At 32.0% G+C, this 22,520-nt stretch overlaps 3 protein-coding genes and 1 long non-coding RNA gene across 5 annotated transcripts; 2 read left to right on the top strand and 2 right to left on the bottom strand.

Moving 5' to 3' along the window:
- The first annotated feature begins 1,719 nt into the window (after positions 1 to 1,719).
- On the top strand, positions 1,720 to 7,349 carry LOC123682543 (cell cycle checkpoint protein RAD17). The gene is made up of 7 exons (XM_045621193.1): positions 1,720 to 1,878; positions 1,934 to 2,182; positions 2,237 to 2,529; positions 2,578 to 2,706; positions 2,758 to 2,936; positions 3,996 to 4,449; positions 7,193 to 7,349. Exons 1-7 carry the CDS (start codon positions 1,855 to 1,857, stop codon positions 7,281 to 7,283), a joined length of 1,419 nt encoding a protein of 472 aa, XP_045477149.1. The 5' UTR covers positions 1,720 to 1,854; the 3' UTR covers positions 7,284 to 7,349.
- LOC123682544 lies at positions 6,284 to 6,570 on the bottom strand. Its single transcript, XR_006747829.1, has 2 exons — positions 6,482 to 6,570; positions 6,284 to 6,421 (listed from the first exon to the last, which is right to left on the bottom strand). It is a non-coding gene; the product is annotated as an uncharacterized LOC123682544 (long non-coding RNA).
- A 1,954-nt stretch (positions 7,350 to 9,303) lies between the features above and the next one.
- On the top strand, positions 9,304 to 11,275 carry LOC123682764 (myb/SANT-like DNA-binding domain-containing protein 4). Of its 2 annotated transcripts, none has more exons than XM_045621548.1 (4): positions 9,304 to 9,730; positions 9,792 to 10,116; positions 10,180 to 10,466; positions 10,928 to 11,275. In XM_045621548.1, exons 1-3 carry the CDS (start codon positions 9,512 to 9,514, stop codon positions 10,446 to 10,448), a joined length of 813 nt encoding a protein of 270 aa, XP_045477504.1. In that variant the 5' UTR covers positions 9,304 to 9,511; the 3' UTR covers positions 10,449 to 10,466; positions 10,928 to 11,275. The 2 variants fall into 2 exon arrangements, 1 of the variants encoding a protein (XP_045477504.1); XR_006747866.1 differs by lacking the exon at positions 10,928 to 11,275 and adding an exon at positions 10,582 to 10,926 and having other exon boundaries at positions 9,305 to 9,730; positions 10,180 to 10,504.
- A 1,107-nt stretch (positions 11,276 to 12,382) lies between these two features.
- On the bottom strand, positions 12,383 to 17,668 carry LOC123682399 (multiple inositol polyphosphate phosphatase 1-like). Its single transcript, XM_045620997.1, has 9 exons — positions 17,365 to 17,668; positions 17,176 to 17,310; positions 16,919 to 17,094; positions 16,746 to 16,871; positions 16,541 to 16,694; positions 16,387 to 16,487; positions 16,163 to 16,275; positions 15,914 to 16,108; positions 12,383 to 12,740 (listed from the first exon to the last, which is right to left on the bottom strand). The coding sequence occupies exons 1-9, from the start codon at positions 17,522 to 17,524 to the stop codon at positions 12,542 to 12,544; spliced, it is 1,359 nt and encodes a 452-aa protein (XP_045476953.1). The 5' UTR covers positions 17,525 to 17,668; the 3' UTR covers positions 12,383 to 12,541.
- Between the last annotated feature and the right edge of the window lie 4,852 nt (positions 17,669 to 22,520).

Below are 22,520 nucleotides of genomic sequence, written 5' to 3'. Positions count from 1 at the left end.
TATCGATCCTTACAATTACGCAGAAAACGGTAATATTGTTAATGAAAGTATTAATAAAAGTATGATATCGGTGAAAGTCGATTTCATGAAAAATCAAAGAAAAACTAGCTACATTGGAGAAGAATATTTCTCTCTTTCTGGTTAAAAATTATGTCCTAATTCTAAACTAAACTAGATGGACCAGGAAGTCTTGGCTTCCCTTTAAAAAACCCTGGCAACTCCTTGCCCCCCTTAGGTTTGAAAGCTGGCTGCTCTGAATGAATGTTTATTGCACTCCACGTGAAATTGTTGGACAACACTTCGAGTGCAATAAACAATTTTTGCACGAGTTTCATACAACATTTTTTCTACGTTCATGCAAAAAGCAAACAATGATTTATTGAGGTGCGGCACTAGGTGTAGGAAAATGAAAAGCGCAACTTGAATACGTTATTTTTAATATCGATTTGCATTGAAACAGGAACTAATACGTTACGAGCAATTTAACTCAAATTTTATTTTTTCCCTCAATGTTGAAAGTGAATGAACAATTGGTGCAATTTTCAATATGAATATTTCGTAGTGGAGTACTTTTTAAATCCACTTCTTGATTTGTTACTGCTGTAAACGTCCTAGTACTTGGTAAGGTAACGGCACATCGTTATTTCCTTCAGGCTGAAATATTTGTTTGTCATGATGACAGCACGTTGAAGTAGAATGACAGATGAGTGCAATAAAAACTTTATTGCACTAGTGCAATAAAGAACTTCTTTTTACACTAAATATAGTTCAATAAAGTTTTGCTTTTTGCATGAATGTAGAAAAAGGATATTTTTGCTTTGATAAAAGTAAAAAAATATTCAAATAAATTTTCTGATATAAATGTTCCTTTCCATATGACATATGACATGAAAATGAGTTAAACAAATTTTTTTTGAAGAAATTTCTTCAAAAAGTTCATTGGAAACACATCTTTATTGAATGGTATTAGTAAATAACTAAAAGCAATTTATTCATCTCTATTCTCTAACTTCAAATCGAATAGAGATGTTATGGATCGAATAGAAATGCATATGAATCGTTGAGAATTTATATTATGTATCTCAAGCATAATTACTATGGATATCAATTATGAATTACATTTGGCGATAGAAGAAGAATTGGATACAGAATACCAAAGTTGGACGCGATAGAAATGAAACATTCCGATTTCTCAGATTACGATCCGATTCGTTCATTTCTATTCGAGTTACAGAACAGGTCCCATTGTCATCATTAACAATTTATTGAAGGATATGTAACTGTTGTGTGAATTATTATCACCTTGAAGGGAAAATATAATAGGTACTTTCAAAGAATTTTCATTTTAATTTAATATTGCCATAACCCTTCTTTCTATTTGATGGGGATGTGGAAAAAGATTGATTGCATACACATCGCAAAAATCTCAGTTCTTTCTTACATTATAATGTTTCCAGTATTCACTTTCAGCAAAACAACCTTTTGGCACGCATGATATCATTGATATTGGATATAATCACGTGAAACCTAGTCAATCATCCGTATGATTTTTCCTCAGAGTAATGATGAATTTTTGACATAAAAGTACTGATTTGCTAAGTTGCACAATGTTAACAACCCTCTCTCTTCGTGTTGGTGCAAAACAGTGCAAGAAGAGCAAGTAGATCATACAAGTAGATCATATAGCGTAGCAAAGATCAATAATCTATGGAAGTGGTCAATTATCAAATAGTAAATATCTATGAGTAGTTGGGTTAACTTTTTTCAAATTTGAAAATCTGAAAAGTAATGACTTCACTTTACTTTTTAGTGCCCAGTGGAAGTAACAAGAATAATAGTTATTTATAACTCAAAATGGAAGTAAAAAAAACTTCTAGTGTATGTTATAAATATTGATATCATAAACATATCGATCATGTTATTATAATTCTAGACTTGGAAATCTTTTGATTTTGGTCCAGAGAAAGTATTTCCTAGAAAATCACCAATGGTCACTGATTCTTCTAATTATGAATCCAAAACACGGATAATCACAAGTAAAATAAATAATAAACCTCGAAAGTCATCTTTTGACTTCTATTCACAACTTTCGCCAAAAAACATATCTGATTTAGCAGTTCATCCTAAAAAAATTCAGGAAGTGAAATCATGGTTAGAAAAAGCATTCTCTAATGAATCTGAAGTATGTAATGACCACTCTGAAGTATTTGAATACAAAAACAAAAACTTTTTTCAGAAAACCAATTCATTTTTACTTCTATCTGGACCTACAGGTTCAGGTAAGACTGCTACACTAAATGTTCTATGTGAACAAATGGGAATTAGTATTACTGAATGGATAAATCCAATTGATCAGGACTTTGAATTACTAAGAGGACCAAACCAAGTAAATAAATTTTTGGATTTCCTGACAACAGAATCAAATTATTCATCTCTTTTGAATACTTCCATGTTAAAAAGGATTGTGTTGGTTGAAGATTTTCCGAATGTTTTCATGAAACATCATGAAGAGTTTGCTAATGTTTTAGAGTAAGTTGATATAATCTTTTCAAAACATATTTCAATTTTGCTTTTCAGTGAATGTTATTATAAAGTGAAGCATCCCATTGTTTTTATTTGTACAGAGGTGATAAACAGTAAAGTCAACTTGGTGTATAATTTATTTCCTCAAGAAATTTTAGTTAAATATAACATATCTAATATAAGGTGAGGTTAACATCATGCTCTTTACACTACCCACAATCAATTCATTTTCAGTTTCAATTCATGTGCACCAACATTATTAAAGACAGCTTTGAAAAAAGCACATGATATTGTAAAATTAAATCAAGATCTTTTTCAACTACCATCTTCGAACATAGTTGATGCAATTATATCTTCATCGATGGGAGATATCAGATGTGCCATTAATCAATATTACTTTGCTAGTTTATTAGGTATGCTGCTTATCAAATTTTTTTCTTCTTATGGTGAAGGTATAATCTTACTCTTTTGGCATAAATGATAACAAATGTTCCAAGTTTTTTTTCTTGAATTGGTTAGATTAGAAATTTTTTTTATGAATGGAATGTTGAGGTATCATTTGACATTTTTGGCCCAAATGATAATAAATATTCCAATAAATATTGATATATGAATAAATATTTTAATCAATCAAAATCATATACCAGTTGCAGTATCTGATAATTTTCACTAGAGATAATAGCAAAATTATTTTATACATTTTATTGTCAACATTGAGTGAAATTGAGATGGAAAACACTGCAAATTTTACACTGTGGCTCATTATGTTCTCTTTCAATGTAAAAAAAATGAACCATTGTGTAAATTTTACACCTTTATCTGAAGTTAATGAACTTCTTCCACTCTATTCTATCTGTCGTCATCATTACTGCCTCTCTTAAAGTTTTTCTCTTCTTGATCTCACTCTCGACCATGTCGAAAATATCATTGTGCTGCTAAACCTATATATACGGTATCACTAGAAGGATACATCAGGCTGAAAGTTTATTAGATCCATATTTTAGTATTTAATATCGCTTATACTAAAAATCATTATAAATACAGACCTGAATAATTTGTTGATCCATTTTGCACAATAGTCAAAAGATAAAATCTCCCTATAAAATGTCATGAAGAATGTGCTGCTTATCTTTTTCATAGAATGACTAGATACAAGTTTATTTCTTAATATTACTCTATGATGGCAGAACTCTTGAGCAGATTTCCACACGTCTTCATCTATAACTCTTGATAGGGACTCAAGGCAAGGTGTTAGCTTCCCTGGCCAGAAAGTTCGAATCTGCAGAGTCGATTCTTCCTCATAAGTGAATCCCTGAGGTTTTCCTACCGCTCATTTATTACTATTATTAAATTTTTCTTTTATCAAAATAATTGCTTGTTCAATTTAATGAACTGAAAAAATATGTACAATTATTTCAACTTGTATATAAAAAATTCAGCTTGTCAACAGAATGCATTAATTTTATTTTAAGGGAGCCAAGAATTGCCCACAGTGAAGAATATGCCAATTAAGACTGGTACAAAAAGAAAAAGATCCGAAAAATCTTCCAGTATCAAGATAATGGCAAAAGATGAGACACTTGGTTTATTTCATGCATTAGGCAGAATTCTAAATCCTAAAAGAACTGATAATGGTGAACTGAATTGCAATATGGAGAGTCTCCTAATGGAACTTCAATCTCAGCCTGAAACAATGGTGTCATTTTTATTCACGAATTATATAAAATATTTTGGAGATTTGAGGGAATTTCAGCAAGCTTCTGAAATACTTAGTTTCTCTCAAAAATTCTTCGATAAATGGACAGATAAAAATGACCTACACCAGTATTCTCTGTGGATATCTGTGTTAGGACTGATGAGTCTAAACAACCATAAAGTTTCAAAGTGGAATCAAATCGAAGGACCAAAAAAAATACAGAAGAAAATGTATGTATATGTTTCATAGTATGCCACATATTTAATGACTTGAAGATATTTTATTTTCAATAATAGTGTATTCTAAAACAAGTTGCAGAATGGGCTTCTATTACAACATGAATGCGAAAGTCTTCCAATTGCCTTCTGCAACAAGTATTAGACGATATTTTCTCTATTTCAGTCAATTTTTGTGAAATATTGTCGAAATTCAATGAAGAATTTAGATTTAACATCCTAGTGATTTTTGTATTGTATCTTAGCAGTTGGTGTGACCGTTACGAAAATTGACAGATTACGGAGTTTATTTCAAATTGTACATTTCTAATTTTGAAATAATTTATAATTACGCATTAAATTCGTGAATTATTTCTGACGAAATCGATTTACTACCACCAGAATTGAGAGAAAAACGAATAATGCTGCAAATCATTTCACTTTATCCAAATCATATTATATTGACAATGGACGTCTGTCAGTGTACACAAACACAAAACGAAAAATATAACTGAAAACAATGCTTTAATGAGTTCATTACAGCACTGTTTTTATTACTGTAATGAACTCATTACGATATACTGAAATAGAGAATAGTATATTCTTGAACAAGTTGCAGAATGGGCTCCTATTCCAACACGAATGCGAAATTCGAAAACAAGCGACGAAGGAGCGAGTTATTGAACACATGAGTGTTGGAATTGCCTTCTGCAACGAGTATTAGACGATATTTTCTCTATTTCAGTCAAGTTTTGTGAAATATTGTCGAAATTCAATGAAAAATTCAGATTATCTATCCTAGTGACTTTTGTCTTATTGTATCTTGGCAGTTGGTCTGACTGTTACGAAAATTGACAGATTACGGAATTTCAATTTGAATCGTACTTATGTTTCGAATTTTGAAATTTATAATTACGCATTAAATTCGTGAATTATGTCTGACGAAATCCATTTAACACCAACAGAATTGAAAGAAATTGCGAATAATGTCGCAAATCATTTCACTAAATCCAAATTATATTATAATAGAGAGTTATTGCAACGCACAAATAAGCGATCTTTTATTACAGGATCTCTTATTTTGACATGTACGCATGCGCACTGAGTCAGATATTAAGGATTGCTAAATCTAAAATACAGGCGTCCCTTACTTTATTTAAATACAGGCGACCAACTTTTATTTAAGGATCCTTTATTTTGACAGATATCTGTTTATGCCGAATATTTGCCGTCGTTATGCAGCAAGAACTAACCTAAAATATTGGTAGCTGTTTAGGTAAACAAAGTAAACTTTTTGAGAAATTTGCATTTTATTTCTTGATTTTCGGCATCTGTGGGAACCATTTCATTCGAGGAAAAAATGTGCTCTCAATAACGAATTTTTCAAGAACTTATACGATTCTCAACAAAACATCATATTTAATTTGATCCTACTAAAAGAATTAAAAATAATACTGATAAATCCTGAATTTTATTAGAAATAAGAATTTACCTATATGTATAATGTAGTATTGTTACAGAATGCTACTGCATACTGAATATTATTTTTTTATATTGAATATAAGTAATTTATTCTGTAATATAGAAACACCAATGGGATTGTTTTGAAAGAAAAATAATGAACTTGTTACCTAAGTACTTTTTTATATATCGGATCAACATAGCATAAAAAAAGCAAATCACAATGCAGAACCTAATTAATTATCAGTAATGTTATTATAAAATTATACGTTAAGTACACTTTTTTAAAATTATTGTAGGAAAAGGTACAAAAATACATAACATAATTCTGTTGAACAAAATAATCTTCCAATACTGGTGGTTTTACATGAAAAGAAATACCTGATTGACTTCCATTCAAACAAGTACATAAAGTAGACTGATATTTTACATAGTGATGATACTTTGTCAACAAGTTTCTCTAATAGTTCCATCGATAAAACCCCAGTAGTTTGGTACAGCTCCTCCCATATGACGAATTGGTAGACTAAAAACGAATTAAGGTAATATAATAAATAATTTAATTTCAATTAAGCTAATAGCTTACCTATAACTAGAGCTGATAACTATTTCTATAAAGCCACTTATGTGCATTCAAATTATCTTAGAAGTGTCCATGATTTTCCACAATGAAGTTTGCAGTTATAAAAATAAACTTCGATAATGATTGCGAGACTTGTAGTAAAAATTTTCCAAGTCAACTAGTCGATTTGTTTGAATTGGTTTTGATATATTTTCTACACCAACTGTATCTATTATGAAAAATCAATTCCTCAATAATGGTCCCAGCTAAAATTGCTAACGCTATTTGTTCTTTCATTTTCGATTTTGAACTTTTACCAAATGAATTATTTTATTTATCAAAATACAAAATAAAGGTGACAAAATATAAATATGTCAAATTTAAAGATCTGTCACTTTACTGACTTTCGTTAAAAGCACCTTGCAATAGTTCACTTTTAACGTCCACGATAGAGGATCCTTTATTACAGGATCCTTTAATAAAAGATCGCTTATTTGTGCGTTGCAATAACTCTCTATTGACAATTTGACGTGTGTTGAATTATGATAGGATTGACAATCAGTGCAGACAACCACAAAACGATAAATATATATGAAAACAATGCTGTGATGAGTTCATTGAAGCACTGTTTTTAGAACTCTAATGAACTCATTACGATACTGAAATAGAGAAAAATTTTTATTGAATTTAAAGCCAACTGTTATGTGTTAATCAAATTATAATTTTAATTTTCAGTAAACGCAGTCGGGAGTCAATATTTACAGTTGATGAGTATTATGCTGATATCATTAAAAAGTCTGGAGAGGGGAACAAAATTGTATATTAATTTACAGCTTTATATTTATAGTTATATTTTAAATAATTTATTCATGAATAGATGTTTGATATTAAATTGGAGACTTTTTCATAAACTTCATTTTAACATCTCGAAACTTTAGTGGATCCCTAACTGCGAAATAGATTTGATGCATGATATTTCATTACATGTATAGGGAATTGGAGGTTGGAACATATTCATTTCCATCAATTCTTTGAAATTTAGGAAACAATTAAATTATTTATTGAAAACAAAATCAACTCAAAACTTTTCTAATTTCTAACACCTCTTCAGCAGGCAAGACAGTAAAAGCGTATATTATGATTATCGATTATGTTTTACTAATGATTTCATTTCGCCACGAAGGGCGCCACATGCAAATATCAAAGAACTGACATAACAGCTGGGTGTCAATTCTTGACGGCAATATAATAGAACGTTCATGGGATCGTTCCTAGATTCTACTCTATTGCTGCTCCCTACAATCGTATTTCATGGGCGCCCGCAGGGGGGGCCATGGACCCCCTGAGATTTTGATTACCTCATTTTTCAGCACAACATCCTCAATATTACTTTCTCAATCCAAAGGGCATGGAAAAATAGGAAGTAATGGATTCACAACAATTTTCCGGTTTTCAATGACAATCATGGACGCCTTATCGTTTTTCAATAATTTTTATTCGTCCCCCCTGAGAAAAATTTCTGCGGGCGCCCATGTCGTATTTTCGTATTCTCGAGCATAAAGAAAGGATCATGAAATAGGGGAACCAAACCGCAGCGTTGCCGAATTTCTTGACCAATCATAAATACGAATGTTTTGACAGACAATGTCATGTTATAATTGTCATCCCGTTTTTATGGTGGGTTTATGCACCAATTCTAAGGACCAAGGTTTATATATCCAAACGTACCATGTTGGATAGAAACAGCCATATTTTTTTCTTTGAATAACAAATGTCTTGTATGATACCTTTTTGGAATCACTATAAAATAGACAATTTATTGATGTAATGTGCCGTAGTAGCTCGGTACATATTGGTTCCACTACGATGGGCTAAACTTCATGAACAAAAGAATCCACTACCAAAATTTTCAATAAAAATATTTCTCACAGCCCCCCTTTAAAATGTTCGGTGAATGCTTTTAATGTAAACGTTAAAATCATTCTTCAGCAATATTTTACTGAAAAAATTAACCAAAAATGTGTAAAATTGTACCAACCGTAAAGACAAAACTATTGAAAGGGGCAAAAATTCATTATTTTCAAAAAAAAAATATCTTGAAAACGGTAACACTTTTATAATGGGAATTTTGTCATAGCAGGTGGGTTATCCTTTGATCTACATTCTTTCTCGGTTTGACGTGTTTTTACGGGACACTCTGTATATTTGTGTTTTGCTTTAGTTCCTACACGTGAAATTAGCGTTTCCGCCGAAAGGTGGCTTGGTAAAGAACTTGCATTGCTAATTCTCGTCCTTATTTGACAACCCATGCCACCGACATAATGTGTCAATTCGAATGTCCTTAAAAATGGGATAAGCGGCCGTTATAGTTCTGCTAATCTTTTAGCCTTAGTATGTCAAATTTTAGGGAGGCCCGGGACCCTCCTGTCCCCCCTAGCGTCGCCACTGCATTCAAATTAGTACGTTGTCGTTGAAGAAATTGGCTTCTTTGATAAATAAGATTATTTAGGGAACGATTTTAAAATTAATTAATAGACAGAAGAAACGAGATTAATGCCAGTAAGTTTGAACTTGAAGTTCAAACAAATAAACACGGCTTTTTACAAAATCTGGGGAATTATACAGGATTCAAACTTACTGGTATTAATCTTGTTCCTTCTATCAATTAATACTGAAATAATTCCTCAAATACTCTTATTTAATAAAATGAGCCAATTCCTTCAACGATACCATACTAATTTGAATGACAATTTATTTGTTTGGATTCCGAACACTGACAGGAGAACTAAAATGGCGGTGTGTGACGTCAAACGAATAGAGCGTATTCTGTAACTCGAATGAAAATGAACGAATTGATCGTAATCTGAGAAATCGGAATGTTTCACTTCTATCGTAGACACCATAGAACACTATACATAGTGTTCTGTGATAGACAGCACAAATCGAAATGTGTATTGGAATGGATCTTTATTTCGATTTGACGCTTTTGAATCTTGGTAGAGTTGATAAGAGATAGCATTGTATGCGTTAAGCAATTCTCACCCGCCAATTTCAATGTCCATGAAAATGGAATATTTAAACAAGAGGAAAGTGTCTCCTGAACAACTCTCCATTTTGGTGAAAGCTCTATCAGAAAATAAGGTATTGGTGCATTGTAAAAACAGACCGTCGGAAGCTGAAAAGGAGCTCGCAGAAAATTTGTGGGAGGATTTAACTAAAAAGTTAAATTCGATTGGCAATGGACCTTCGAAAACGCCATCCCAATGGAAAAAGGTACACCTGGTAGTGATTCAAATTTATTTCGATTCATTTACATCATTATGTTAATTTTCAGACATTAATTGACTGGAAGTGTAATACAAAAAAAAAAGCTAGGGAACTTAAAGAACAGCAAAAAACAGGAGGAGGAACTACTGTAACCAGAGGGTTGACTGCAAATGAGAAAAAACTGATGTCTCTATCAACTGGGATCTCTGTGGAAGGAGAAGACGCTGAGGAAGTAGGATTAGGATACGAAACTGTTGATGTTATATTTGAGATTTCTGATGTGGTCACTGAAATGCCCAAAGATCAACAGTCTTCGAAAAGGTCTAAGAGTTGTAGTCCTCCTGTTCATAGAAAAAAAATATATTCAGATACTGAAACTGAGAAAGAAACAGGTTGGTGTTTATGAACATATAAGTACGATTATTTTATTTGAATATGTAACCAATTTGTTTTAGGTGAAGCAAGTAATTTGCAGAATGCAGATATGGGTTTCAAAATTGCCAATAAATATATGCACGAAAGCATAGAACAAATATTACAGACCAATTGTTCAGAGGCTATGATTGAATTAAAAAAAAAAGAATTAGAACTAAAGGAAGTTGAATTGAAAATACGTCTCCTAGAAGCTACCAATAAAACAAAAGAATTGGAACTTGAAGAAAAGAAATTGAATCTAGAGGAGGCCAAGTTTATGTACGAACAAAAGACTAGAACGAAAGAATGATTACACCATTATAGAGAAGTAAAAAGAAATATATGAATCAGTTAAAAAATGAATTCTTCAATAGGATAACATTGAAACCTTACAGAAATTATGTTGCTTAGGTAGGAGCAGAAAAAATATGCAATCAATATAATTCCTGATATATTTTCAATATATCCTGTAGTGTTTTTGGAAACTTAATATAGCTTCCACTCGAATGCTGTGCCACAGCTCTGCTCACTTGCTCAAACTCCTAATGACCATCGTTTGACTGAGACTCGAAAAAAATCTTGAAGAACACTTTTTTAAAACTCCCTTGAGCAAAAAAATAAAGGACATACAAAACCTAAAATAGTGAAATTCAAATAAAGAAACTAATTTTAATTCTTCTGTACCTATCTTCACATGAATTGGGATGTGTATTAAATCTTATATTTTATGGGAACAACTCAGTTGATTTGTAGATTCCATGTAATTGTAAATAAATGTCTTCTTATCAGTTGCTGTAAATGAAGACCGACTGATCCATACCATCGCCTTTCGATTTGGAGTTACAGAATAGGGCTGATTAATTCTGTGTCATCACTTATCACATTTCAATACCATTCTTCTTCCGAGAGCCACAAGGACAATTGAACAAGAGCGACAGCAGTCAATTCTCTAGAAGAAAGGTCAGCCAGGTTGTCACCAGAATCCATATGATGTCAAAAGTTTTAGGTATAATTTTTTTGACTGGGTGTTACACGGTTCGCATTGTAACAAGGCCATTATTTCTGTGACTACTTCTGATCTAGGAAACAGTAGAGTTAGAGCATTCTAATACACTTACACCACATATTTAAGAATTTTGTGCACCACATATTTAAGAATTTTGTGTAATAATTCAGTTAACAATAGCGCCACACAGGGTTCGAGGCGAAGAATTTAAATTCGCTAGAGGTGCTACATGTTAATATTTTTCCAAAACTTTCAGATACTATTAATTCTTGGTGAAGGCCCAATATTGGTGTGGGGCGCAATATCGTTAACGGCGCGTACTTACTTGATTGTGATAAAAAATGGAAATCTCAACACCGCATGTTACTTAACTGCATTAATTCCTAATTCAAAATAATGCTGTCCTGTCCTTTTCGAAGCTGGAATTGCTACTATATACTGACCAGCTCGTAGCATAGTTCTCAAGCCCATAGAACAGATTTGGAAGACGGTTGAAAGACCTAACTGAAATTTGGGAAAACCTGGACAAAATCCACATTCAGTGACTGATTGTCTGAACTGCCTTAGTGAAGAGATCATCTGAAATAGGGAAAGAAATACGCAATATTGACTAAATAAAATTTAGATATCTTGTATTTTTTCTTGAAATATAAACTTTTTCGTTCTTAGTTTCATTTCATTTTGAGAATTTAAATGTTGGAGATATAACAAAGGAAGTATCTAGTAGAGTTGTTTTCAACAACTTGTAGAAATGTCTGAGATTCTACGAATATAATATAATAATTTAAAAGTATTCAATTTCTGTGAGTATTGTATAGCTCCATTAATAAATAAATATAAAAATAACATTTTAATTAAAAACTCAATGAGTTGGATGGTAGACTAATATTATAGATAAATACTAACGTAGAACCTTGATAGATGGACTAATATAATCTACCATTCTACTGCAAACATTTTTTCCATTCAGATGGCGCTATAATCTTTATTTACTGAAAAGTTGTCCTTTTACTCTTTGTATGTATTTATTGGTAGAAGATTCAGTCGTAAACACCTCCAACACTCAATTTGATTCGGTACATTTCTCAAAAAAATATGGTGGATAGATATTTTTGCCGAAATTGTAAACCTGCCTGTATAAGGTGATATTGGATCATTATTGTCTGCTCCTATTCATTCCCTGAGTCTTTCCTTATGGGATGCCTTCATATGTTTATTTCAATAATCAAGAATACTCGTTAAAAGTAATAAAATATATTCTTCATATAAAATTCCTCTGATAAGTATCTATTTCATAATGTGAATGATGATAAAATAACTTAATATACTTTATGATTTAATATCATATAAATTATCATTATTAATATCCTAATTTGAATATGTTGTTCACTTCATGGTCATATGCTGTCGTCTGTTGCTTCATCCTCAGTATCTTCTAATTCAGTTGCACACATTTCTTCAAAATCACAAGTTGCTCTGTCACCTTTATAGTAACTTAAAATTTTACTGAGAGTACAGAGGTCACTTGTTGGACAACTTGGCAACTTAACAATTCTTTCTTGGTGAAGAGTCAAAACTTTAGGAGTTCCTTCACAACTGCAACATAAAGGTATCTTTGATTTCAGGATGAATTAATTTTCTCGAATTCTATAAATTCGAGACGCGGATCTCATTTTAAGGGCGTAAATAAAGACATTTTGAAAATATTTTTTTCGATGTCTATAGGATAGTCTGAAGTACAATTCAAAATTATCCAAATACGTAGCCACTTTTTTCAACACCCTGTATATGAATTCAAAAATGGAATGCCAAGTTCAAATAATAATGGATTTCTTCGAATCACTTTATACCTTAAAAGCACCATATACGAGAAAATGGAATAAAATAATATTTAATATGTTCCTTATCCATTTGATCTTATCAATCAATCTATCGTATTAGATAGATGTAGTTAATGTTCGAATAATAATAACATAATACTTTCTAGAGATTTAAAAATAGTAACTGAGTAAGAATAGCAGAGATGCAAATAGCAGCTTGCAATTACGTTAAATCCCCAAAATTTTCTGATGTAACGTGTATGGAAACTTCAAACTAGATTATCTCCCCTTAAAAGCGATCAAATCATGCATTTAAGGCCATCAAGACTACTAATTTTTTTCTAGAATCCGAAAAAAATATTATTCGTTTGTTATTCTACATTGCACATAAAGAAAACCCACTATCTAGTGGAAAATTTAAATTTTCTTATAAGATGAAGCTTATCTCTTATTTAAAAAAAAAACTTGAGGATATAAGGAATATTATGCAAAAAGATTGACACTCTATGGCACTCCTATTAAAAGTTATAAGCCTCCCAAATACGGGACTTGTGAACCGCCCTAAGAGGTTTGGAAAATACATTTGGAAAGATAGTATTCGTTATTCTAGGAAATACTCATGGTCCGGTGGAACAGTGCAATGTGCAAAACATCTGCATGATACTATGTTGAACAAACATGAATGAGTAGGGTAGAGAACAAAAGATCTACATGGTCGCAGTTCCCGGAAGGCTCACAAGTTTCCTTTTTCAATGGCGAAGTGGGGTGGTCACACTTGCGGTGCGCCGCATTAGAATTAGACGAATTAGTTGCTGCCAAACCGTGTGATGCGTTGTAAGAACATATCGATAATAAGTAGAAATTACTCTCTGAAAATCATGAATAGTCCGAAATTAAAATCCCGCGTTACTTCAATTTTATACTAACTGCTTCCGCCATCCCCTGCTGGCCACTCTCAACCAGTGGTACTCTCTGGGATCTCCCACCATATATTCTGTACTCTACTATACTGTAAATTATTTTGTTAATTATAAATTACTTACAGGCTCACGCCTCAGTGAGTAAGTTTGTTCTGTATTCAAATTCCAGAATAAACGATTTATTATTATTATTATATGACCTCAACACAATACAAAAGCCAATCTTTCTATTTCTGGATCGGTATGACTACATCAGAAGTATCAAACACATGAAGATCCAATTCAGTATTTTGTTATATTCAGTCAATACTGCATCTTGCGTACTTTCTCTCATCATATTGAGTGGAAGACAAAAATCAAGTTGAGTCTCATCAAAAGGCTTTCTCAAATAGACCTGGAGAGTGGTAATTATCTGATTAGTCCCCTTTCTTATGAATAGCCACTTCAATAGCGGAAATGAAGGTTCCAGCATTGTATAAAAAATACCTGTATTCTGCATACAATGGTTTCAGTTATCATACCATAATGTGGAATGTCATCGAATTCTGTCAATTTTTTTTTACTGCAAATATTATATCAGTAATTTCCATGTCATTATCCTTATCATGGTACATGCTATGTTGGTCGATCCCTGAATAAGTACTATTGAAGTGAGAAAATCAATTTCATTCTGTATTCATTAAAAATTATTGCCTTCACAAACAGGTCAAACATGTATTGTCATAAATATTATCTAGCAATTTTGCAGGATTCCCTGATTTTAATATTCAAATTGATTGTCTACCATACCGCTCTTGAAATAATATAAGCTTGATAATATTTTTCATTGAAAAATTGCTTATTCACTTTAATGATGTAGTCTGAATGTTTTCAATATGTTATATATTTTTTATCATTGTCAATTTTACTGATTTTATGTAGTAAATTGACTTTTCACATGACATTCCTTATTGATGCACATTCTCTTATCTTATACCTTATCGGTTCAGAAACCGATCCACTAATAATTTAGTGGAAATTACTTTGTTTTATTTGTAGTAAATTTGCTAGTACTAGAGAAGGCGTCGCACGCTTCGCAATACTTGACAGAATGACACCACTTGAAACATAAGACAAACCATTCTATGGCAAAGTCACCAAGCTTAGAGTGGTTTGTCTGGGATCACAAGTAGCGCTTATATTGTACCATATTACTAATAGCGTATTCGACTGGCTGCACCAGTGCGAATTCATTCAAATTTTTGTAGTGCTAAATGACATAATTAGCTCGAATTAATTCGAACTAGTGCAGCCAGTCTAATACTCTATTACATTCATTTACATACTTCAAATATGAGAACTATATGGTACAAGCTAAGCTCTACTTGTAATCACAGAAAATCAACTCTAATTCCTGATTTCTCCAAAGGACTCTTGACTACGAATTTAAATTAACACACGTTATAATAGACCATTGAGTTTCCATACTGATGACTTTGACAGTGGTCCCGGGATGAAACGCTGCAATCCCCTCAGAGAGGAAGGGCACACCATTAAAATTAGGAACTCCTTGTAAAAAATTATCCTCTTATTGTTTCAGCCGTAAAAATAAAAACTTTTTACTCCAATAGGCCAAATTTCAATTGTTTGTGGTTCAGTGCCAATTGAACCTTCCACAGATGACAGTGCTTTTCTACAATCTTTGTTTCATTCGAAGTCAGGGGAAGTGGAATTTTGTGTCTCATTTAGATTTTTACAAGTAAATATTTGCAGATATTCACTGCAATAAGAGTTGTATTCTTTCTCTTCTGAATAAATTATTACAAAAGATCTATTACTTTGTTGATTTTTTCCACTAATTTTTGTATAAGCCTATTTGAAGTCTCGATTCCCACACTTGCATTTTTTAGCAAGTACTTCTATAGCTCCACTACTCTCAGTGATATTTTTAATTCACTCCACAATTTAGCTGTTTCTATCTTTTAGGATTCTAGAGAAAAAACTAAGCAACATCATATCCATAAATATAATTCATGAATTTTATACTCACTTCATCAACACAAAAGCTAGATTAGTGGCAAAAGATCCTATACGGCTAACTCTGAAATTCCTATTATCTTTTTTGTCACTGAAGTTGTATTGAGTCAATGGTACATCTTCTTTGTACAGTCCTAAATGGGACATAACTTTCAAAAGAGTTCCAGAATGTGTAAAATAAATAGTTGCTTTAGGATAAGGGTTTTTACTGAAAAATTGAATAGTTAAAATTATAAACCTTATTTATGAATCAAGACCTTACTCTCTGAAGAAAGACACAATGTCTTCAAAAGCTACACATGCTTGTTCATGATTCAAGTTGAAACCATATCCATCTACCCAATAATATTTCAAATCTTCGTAGTATTCAAAGACCTGAAATTATTTTCGATTTTTATTCAAAATGTCTCTTCCAATTATAATAAAACAATATAGTAAAATCTATTTAAGATGAAGAAAAATTAAAATGGAAAAAAATTACAAGACCTTCATCTCATTTGCAGAGAAAGCAGAACACCATGGAGACTTTATATTTGCTTTCCAAGCAGTTTCGAAGGCACAGGTTGAATACATCAAGTAAGCATCATCTAGAAATTAAGTAATTGAACATTTCTCTTCTATCAGAATAGTTAGGAAATACCAAATGTTAATGTGTGTTCTGGCAAATTCAATTTATTGTTTATTCTATCAACTATAGTCACCATTAGTGAACTGTTACTAAAAGCTCTTCGATGAGATAAACTTTCAGGATTATTTTTTACATCTTTCCTCCATTTTTTACACAACTTATAAAACTGGAAAACATAAAATATAAAATTTTGATCCTGAAATAGTAATTTACTCACCCTTAAAATAGGATCTCTCTTAGAGGGCTCAGGATATGATACAGACTTAGCAGTGCTTTTCCCGAAGAGACCTACAGTAAAATAGTATGCACTTTTCTGGGTCCTTTGAGAATCAGTGTATTTAAACTAAAATAAATACTTTTAAAAAAGAAATTAAATCAAATGATTCTTACCATATATGAAGTACTACTATAAATATTACTAAAAAGAGAAGGAAATCTACTTTGCATTCTTTCAGCGATATCAATCATTTCATTTTGACCCTCATGAGTCAATTTTTTTGAATCTTTTTTAGCGAGTTTCACTTGCCATTTCTGAAGTGCTATCAAATCAGAGTTATGTAAAAATTCTAAAGAAAAAAAAACAAACATAAATAAAAAAAAATATGAAAATCTTCGTTACAACATTTTTATTTTATGGAATAAGGTACCTGAAGAAATTGTATTGTACTTCAATATGAGATCTTTAATTTCAGGCAATCTAGTATTCATGTTTTCAATGAAAGAGTGACTTGGGTTTCTTGTACCATGTCGAATAATCATCCATATCTTAGAGGGGCTACATCCTGAAAACTCGTTGAAATTATATTCGAAAACATTTAATTTCATGTTGTTTTAACCTGGATAATCAATCCTGCCAAATGTATTGTTTCCAACAAACCTATAAGGTGTTTTGGTCCCCAAATAATTCTGATGAGAATTGAGATTATCATCACATATTTCATTACATATAGAATAGCCTATAAATATTGTAATTATAAAAAAAAATGTGTTCTCCATTTATTCCAGATTATTAAAGCTCAAGGTGCATCTTGCTACAAGTTGTAACTTTTTTATTATTTTAATTTGCTTTTCTGGTAGATTAGATTTCAAAGATTCCATCAACCTATTTGTTTACGTTGACGTGACGTCAGAGATGTTATCTCTGCACAGCGTTGCCAACCCAAAATCTTGAGATTACCGTATCAGGGACGAGAAATTACCGTATTTGGGACACTTTTACCGTACACAGAACCACAGAAGTACATAGAGAAAGAGATAAACAATTCTTTCTATTCTATGGCCATACCTAACCTACAAATTGTAATTTAAACTTGTCAAAATTTAACTAAGCCCTAAATCAAAGATTAGGGAGAGAAAGAAAAAATGCTTTGTCAAATTAGTGGAATTTTTAATTCAATTGAATAAACATAATAAAATGTACAGAAGAATATATACATGAAAATAAGTAATATATAAGTAATCTTAAATGTGAATCATTATTCATTGCATAGATTTCTTAGTTTTTGATTTTTTGTATTCACTTAACAAGCTTAACAAGCACATTTCTTTCAAGTCATCATCATATCTTCTGTTGAGTTTATTAACAAAGTTTGCTTTCAACTCATTAGCAAAAATAATATGAGCATCTTTGGAAAGGTATCGTTTTGATTCACATATCAATCTTGAGATATTTCGAAGACTTAAGAATGAAGAGAGAGGTTAACAGATGATTTTTACAGGTTGTTATTTTACATGAACATATTTTGTAGAATGTTGTGCTATTACACAGAAATAAAACTTCTTTTTATCGATACATTACAATTTCAAAAGCCACTATTACAATGAGCTCAAAAAAAAAAAATCGCAATTGAAATTACGAAATTACCGTATTTCGGCGTACGGTAGCCCATTCGGACCGTATACCGTATTTGGCATCAATTTACCGTACAAATACGGTAATTACCGTACGGTTGGCAACGCTGTCTCTGCATGACGTCAACAAATCACATCCATAGAATTTCAGAAACCTTGAACCATATCATTTGTTTATTACTCTATGATTGAATAATTATGAATTATTAATTTTTGAAATAATATGTCTCTGACACGACCTCGGCATGTGTCAATAACATCCCAAGTTTCAATAAATTTCACCCATAAGTTTGGTTCTGATGATGGTTTCATTATTTCCATGAGAATGAAAACTTACCCTGTAGCTTTCTGAGGAAGAGCAGAAATTAATTTTTAATAGTCAATCCGTACTCCCTTAGTGGTTCTCCACCTCTGATAAGAGAATGTTTATTATACTCCTGTCTCCTGCGACACCCTTTAAAATAGTAGTTTGTACGTATATACGTGTTACCAGCCTTTTTAATTTGTGAAGTTTATTTTGATTTTCTTCAGAATATTTTACCTGTTTTGCTCGATGATGAAGCTCTTGATGTAGGAGGCATGTATTTTTAACACCTCATTTCAAGGCCATTGTGACCAATTTCTTAAACGAAAATTTTCCGAATCGTTGAATTGGTAGACACTGCAAGAAGCCCCGACTTGAATCCCATCGATTATTACTCGACAGAATAAATAAACGGTAGAATAGGTATAACTTCTTCAGAGAATCGAGGACGTTACGACTAATTGAAGAATAATCAAGAAATGATTGGAAAATCAATAACTTGTCTGATTAAACGAGCACAGAAATGCATTGAGACGAATGAAAGCCATTTTGAGCAATTTTTGAGACTTTTTTCTCTGTTTCAAAGGATTTTTTATAAAATTGAGTTTTTCCATGAGAATGTTATGTTTTTCAATTCTCACAGGCACATAGTACCAAAATTAACATAGAAATGAAAAAAAAAAGAGGTGATGAAAAGTGGATCATTTATGACGTCAAGCAAAAACGGTTGTGGTCGAAACGCGGTGAGCCTTCGGAAACGGCCAGGAAGATTTTGTTGTGAGTTTAGTGAGATTGGCAGGGAATTATCTACGAAGAGCTGTTCCCCTGAGGTGCAACTGTTTACTTGAGACTGTAGTTATCGAGAACGAAACAGCGCATATTTGACCCAAATTGGATCATTTTAACTATGTTTTTTTTTACTACACCTTATACTTCTTGTTTTCTTATGAAATGAATTTACATATATTTATGAAATATGTGAAATTTTTTTACAACTTGTTTTTGGCCTACAAAAATTTTGGAAACTGAATATATGATATTTTGCTAACCTATATGAGCCGTGACTTTTTCTTGGCACCCCTCCCAAACATCGTCTGGATCCGCCCCTGGGTAAACAATAGCACGGACAATTAGGGATTCATCAGCCAAGTAACTTGATAATTCATCCAACTATTTGACTTCAAAATCAGGCTCGTGAAAAATTGCATACTTGAGTTTGACTGAGATATTTATTGCTTGACTTGAAATCAAGCTACTTGATATTACTTGAGCTTGATACGGCCGAGTCGCACGACATAATATTTCTGCAAGCTTGTACGCGCTTAAACAAAATAAGGGGGTTCCCCGAGCTCCGAGATGTCTGAAGCGATCGCAAGCAGTGGCGTAACTAGAGTTGACTTATGGGGGGCGTTTATCCCCACAGTGTGAATTTTTTAGTAGTTTTCTAGCATTTATATGACATTTTTAGTAAGAAGAAATCTGTAGGCAGATTTTGGTAGTTTTATAAAAATATGAAATGAGAAGGAACCTTGCAAAAAGCATTTTTATCTATTAAACTATATTGTAGCAAAGAACTCAAAATAAATCACTATAAATAATAAATAACAAAATAAAAAATATGAAAAAATACAGTTTCTTAATATTGAGAAAACTCCAAGCACTGTTTGATAACATAATTAGGATTTTAAGTTTTGCTAACTTTACGTTGAGCTAGCAGACAATTTCTCTGACAATTTGGGAGAAATAGTATATTTTAATAGGATAATATGTTAGCTCAAAATTGTGGCCAAAAATTAATCTAAAGTTCCAAAGTGGTTCTGCTAGCTTCCTAATATCTTTGAATATTTTCAAGAGGGAGGTATTGCTGGAAAAGATTTACAAGATAAAATAATCAAATACAGAGTTCTTTGAATCTGACTTATCGAGATACTAGATACAAGTTACTTTTCGAAATTGGTTCTGGATTACTAAATATAAAATCTTATATTATGAAAACGTCTTTTTAATTTTCAGATTTAGAATTAATCAAATCGATTCCTAATTAGTCTAGGCATCCCAATTCCCAACTGTCTCGGTAGCTCCGTTCCTCCATCGCTAGAGCTGATTTTCAAAATACATATAAGATTTCTGCCTAATAAAAATTTTTAGAAATGCGGAAAAACTACTAAAAAAGTCACACTGGCAATCATAGGTGATTAACAATTCGAAAAAAAATCATAAAAAAATTTGGAGATTCTGCTTTTTCAAAGTGGGGGTAAACACCCCCCATGAGTTCAGTCTAGTTACGCCCCAGCTGGCGATCGCTTCAGTCATCTTGGAGCTCGGGGAACCTCCTTTTTGTGTCTAAGCGCGCATGAGCTCGCAGAAATATATGACGTGCGACTCGTGTGTATCAAGCTCAAGTAATATCAAGTAGCTTGGTATCAAGTCAAGCAATAAATATCTCAAGTCAAGCTCAAGTATGTAATTTTTCACGAGCTTGATTTTCAAGTCAAGTAGTTGGTTAAAATATCAAGCTACTTGGCTTGATGAATCCCTATTGAAAAACTACTACTTGACTTGAACTTGACTTGATTTCAGGTCAAGTAGCTTGAAAATCAAGTCAAGCCGTGAATTTTAGTTATAGTTATTAATATTTTTTAAAATTATATTGATAACGTCTTATCCTGGAAAAAGCACATCAGAGAATTAACAAACCCTGATGGTTCATTAAACCACTATTTCAATTTTACATCGTATTATTTTCTAGGAGACTTCGTCTGAAATGGAACATGTGCTCAAGATGCGGAAAAGAGTCATTATAATTATCTCATTAAAGGATTTCAATTCATAAATTTTATTAAAAACAATATTTCCTGGTGCTCGTATAGTTAACAGCATACGGAAGACAAGGTATGGTGAAAATATTCTTCTCCCTAGACATTACGAAAGAACTATATTATTTCATCTGGAAATTGTTTAATTACCAGCCAGCATCAAAAAGAAATATTACTCTGATTGAATTCAGATGAGCAACAAGAAAGCTAATTTTTGGAGAAGAATTTTTATTTTTTTTGTATTGACAATGTTTAACATATTTATGTATCAATGCCAATAAAGTATTAACAATAATAATAATTTCTAATGAGTTTACAGTGAAAATGAAGAAACGAGCGTTCATTTAAATTCGTGGTCAAGAGTGCTGTGGAGAAATTAGAGCTTTTCTTTGATAATAAGTAGCGCTTAGCTTGTACCATAATTAGCTCCAGATTTGAAGTATGTAGTAAACAAATGTAATCACAGAGAATCAATTCTAATTTCTCCAAAGCACTCTTGAGCACGAATTCAATGAACGCTCGATATTTTTCGGGTAGAAATATGGAAGAAGAAGAAAATAATGTATGTATACCTATAATTTTTCCATAGAGGAATCTCCACGTTCTGTGTATTCTTTGATATGGAATGTCAATCGTCTTTATGATGGATCCTTGTATAAATGTCAGTGTATCAAAATTGAAAGAAATATTAGAGAAGAAGCAGCAAGTGGGAAATAAATCTAGAAATAAACATGTAGGCAAATTGAAGAAATGCCAAAGCAAACTGCAAAAACGAGTCAATTTTCCTTTGGCAGAATTGGGTGAGCCAGATGAGTAAGTGAGTTAAGAGTTGAATTGATTAATTGATAGAATATATATGTTGTCGGTAATTCAATTCAATTGTCAAATGATTAAAGAATACATCGTGGTCTCGTGGTCTTGCAAATTGTTGACCCTTCCGACATATACTAACTGACAAAGAAACTGCAACAGCCACCAGAAGGTAAAACATAGATAGTACAGCAAGGAGTAAATGCCGCGA

Source organism: Harmonia axyridis, chromosome 6, assembly GCF_914767665.1.
Source record: "Harmonia axyridis chromosome 6, icHarAxyr1.1, whole genome shotgun sequence".
Lineage (NCBI taxonomy): Eukaryota > Metazoa > Arthropoda > Insecta > Coleoptera > Coccinellidae > Harmonia > Harmonia axyridis.
The sequence above is the reverse complement of the archived record's forward strand: the minus strand, read 5'-3'. Positions and strand labels throughout refer to the sequence as shown.

Excerpts from the sequence above, each read along its gene's own strand:
- LOC123682543 (XM_045621193.1), top strand. The coding sequence starts at position 1,855 with ATGGAAGTAAAAAAAACTTCTAGT. Across the intron at positions 2,183-2,236 it reads CATTCTCTAATGAATCTGAA|AAAACCAATTCATTTTTACT; the intron begins GTATGTAATGAC and ends AACTTTTTTCAG. Across the intron at positions 2,937-3,995 it reads TTACTTTGCTAGTTTATTAG|GGAGCCAAGAATTGCCCACA; the intron begins GTATGCTGCTTA and ends TTTTATTTTAAG.
- LOC123682764 (XM_045621548.1), top strand. The coding sequence starts at position 9,512 with ATGTCCATGAAAATGGAATATTTAAACAAGAGGAAAGTGTCTCCTGAA. Across the intron at positions 9,731-9,791 it reads CGCCATCCCAATGGAAAAAG|ACATTAATTGACTGGAAGTG; the intron begins GTACACCTGGTA and ends GTTAATTTTCAG. Across the intron at positions 10,117-10,179 it reads TGAAACTGAGAAAGAAACAG|GTGAAGCAAGTAATTTGCAG; the intron begins GTTGGTGTTTAT and ends AATTTGTTTTAG.
- LOC123682399 (XM_045620997.1), bottom strand. The coding sequence starts at position 17,524 with ATGGAGAACACATTTTTTTTTATAATTACAATATTTATAGGCTATTCT. Across the intron at positions 17,095-17,175 it reads GTACAATACAATTTCTTCAG|AATTTTTACATAACTCTGAT; the intron begins GTACCTTATTCC and ends TTTTTTCTTTAG. Across the intron at positions 16,695-16,745 it reads AGAGAGATCCTATTTTAAGG|TTTTATAAGTTGTGTAAAAA; the intron begins GTGAGTAAATTA and ends TATGTTTTCCAG.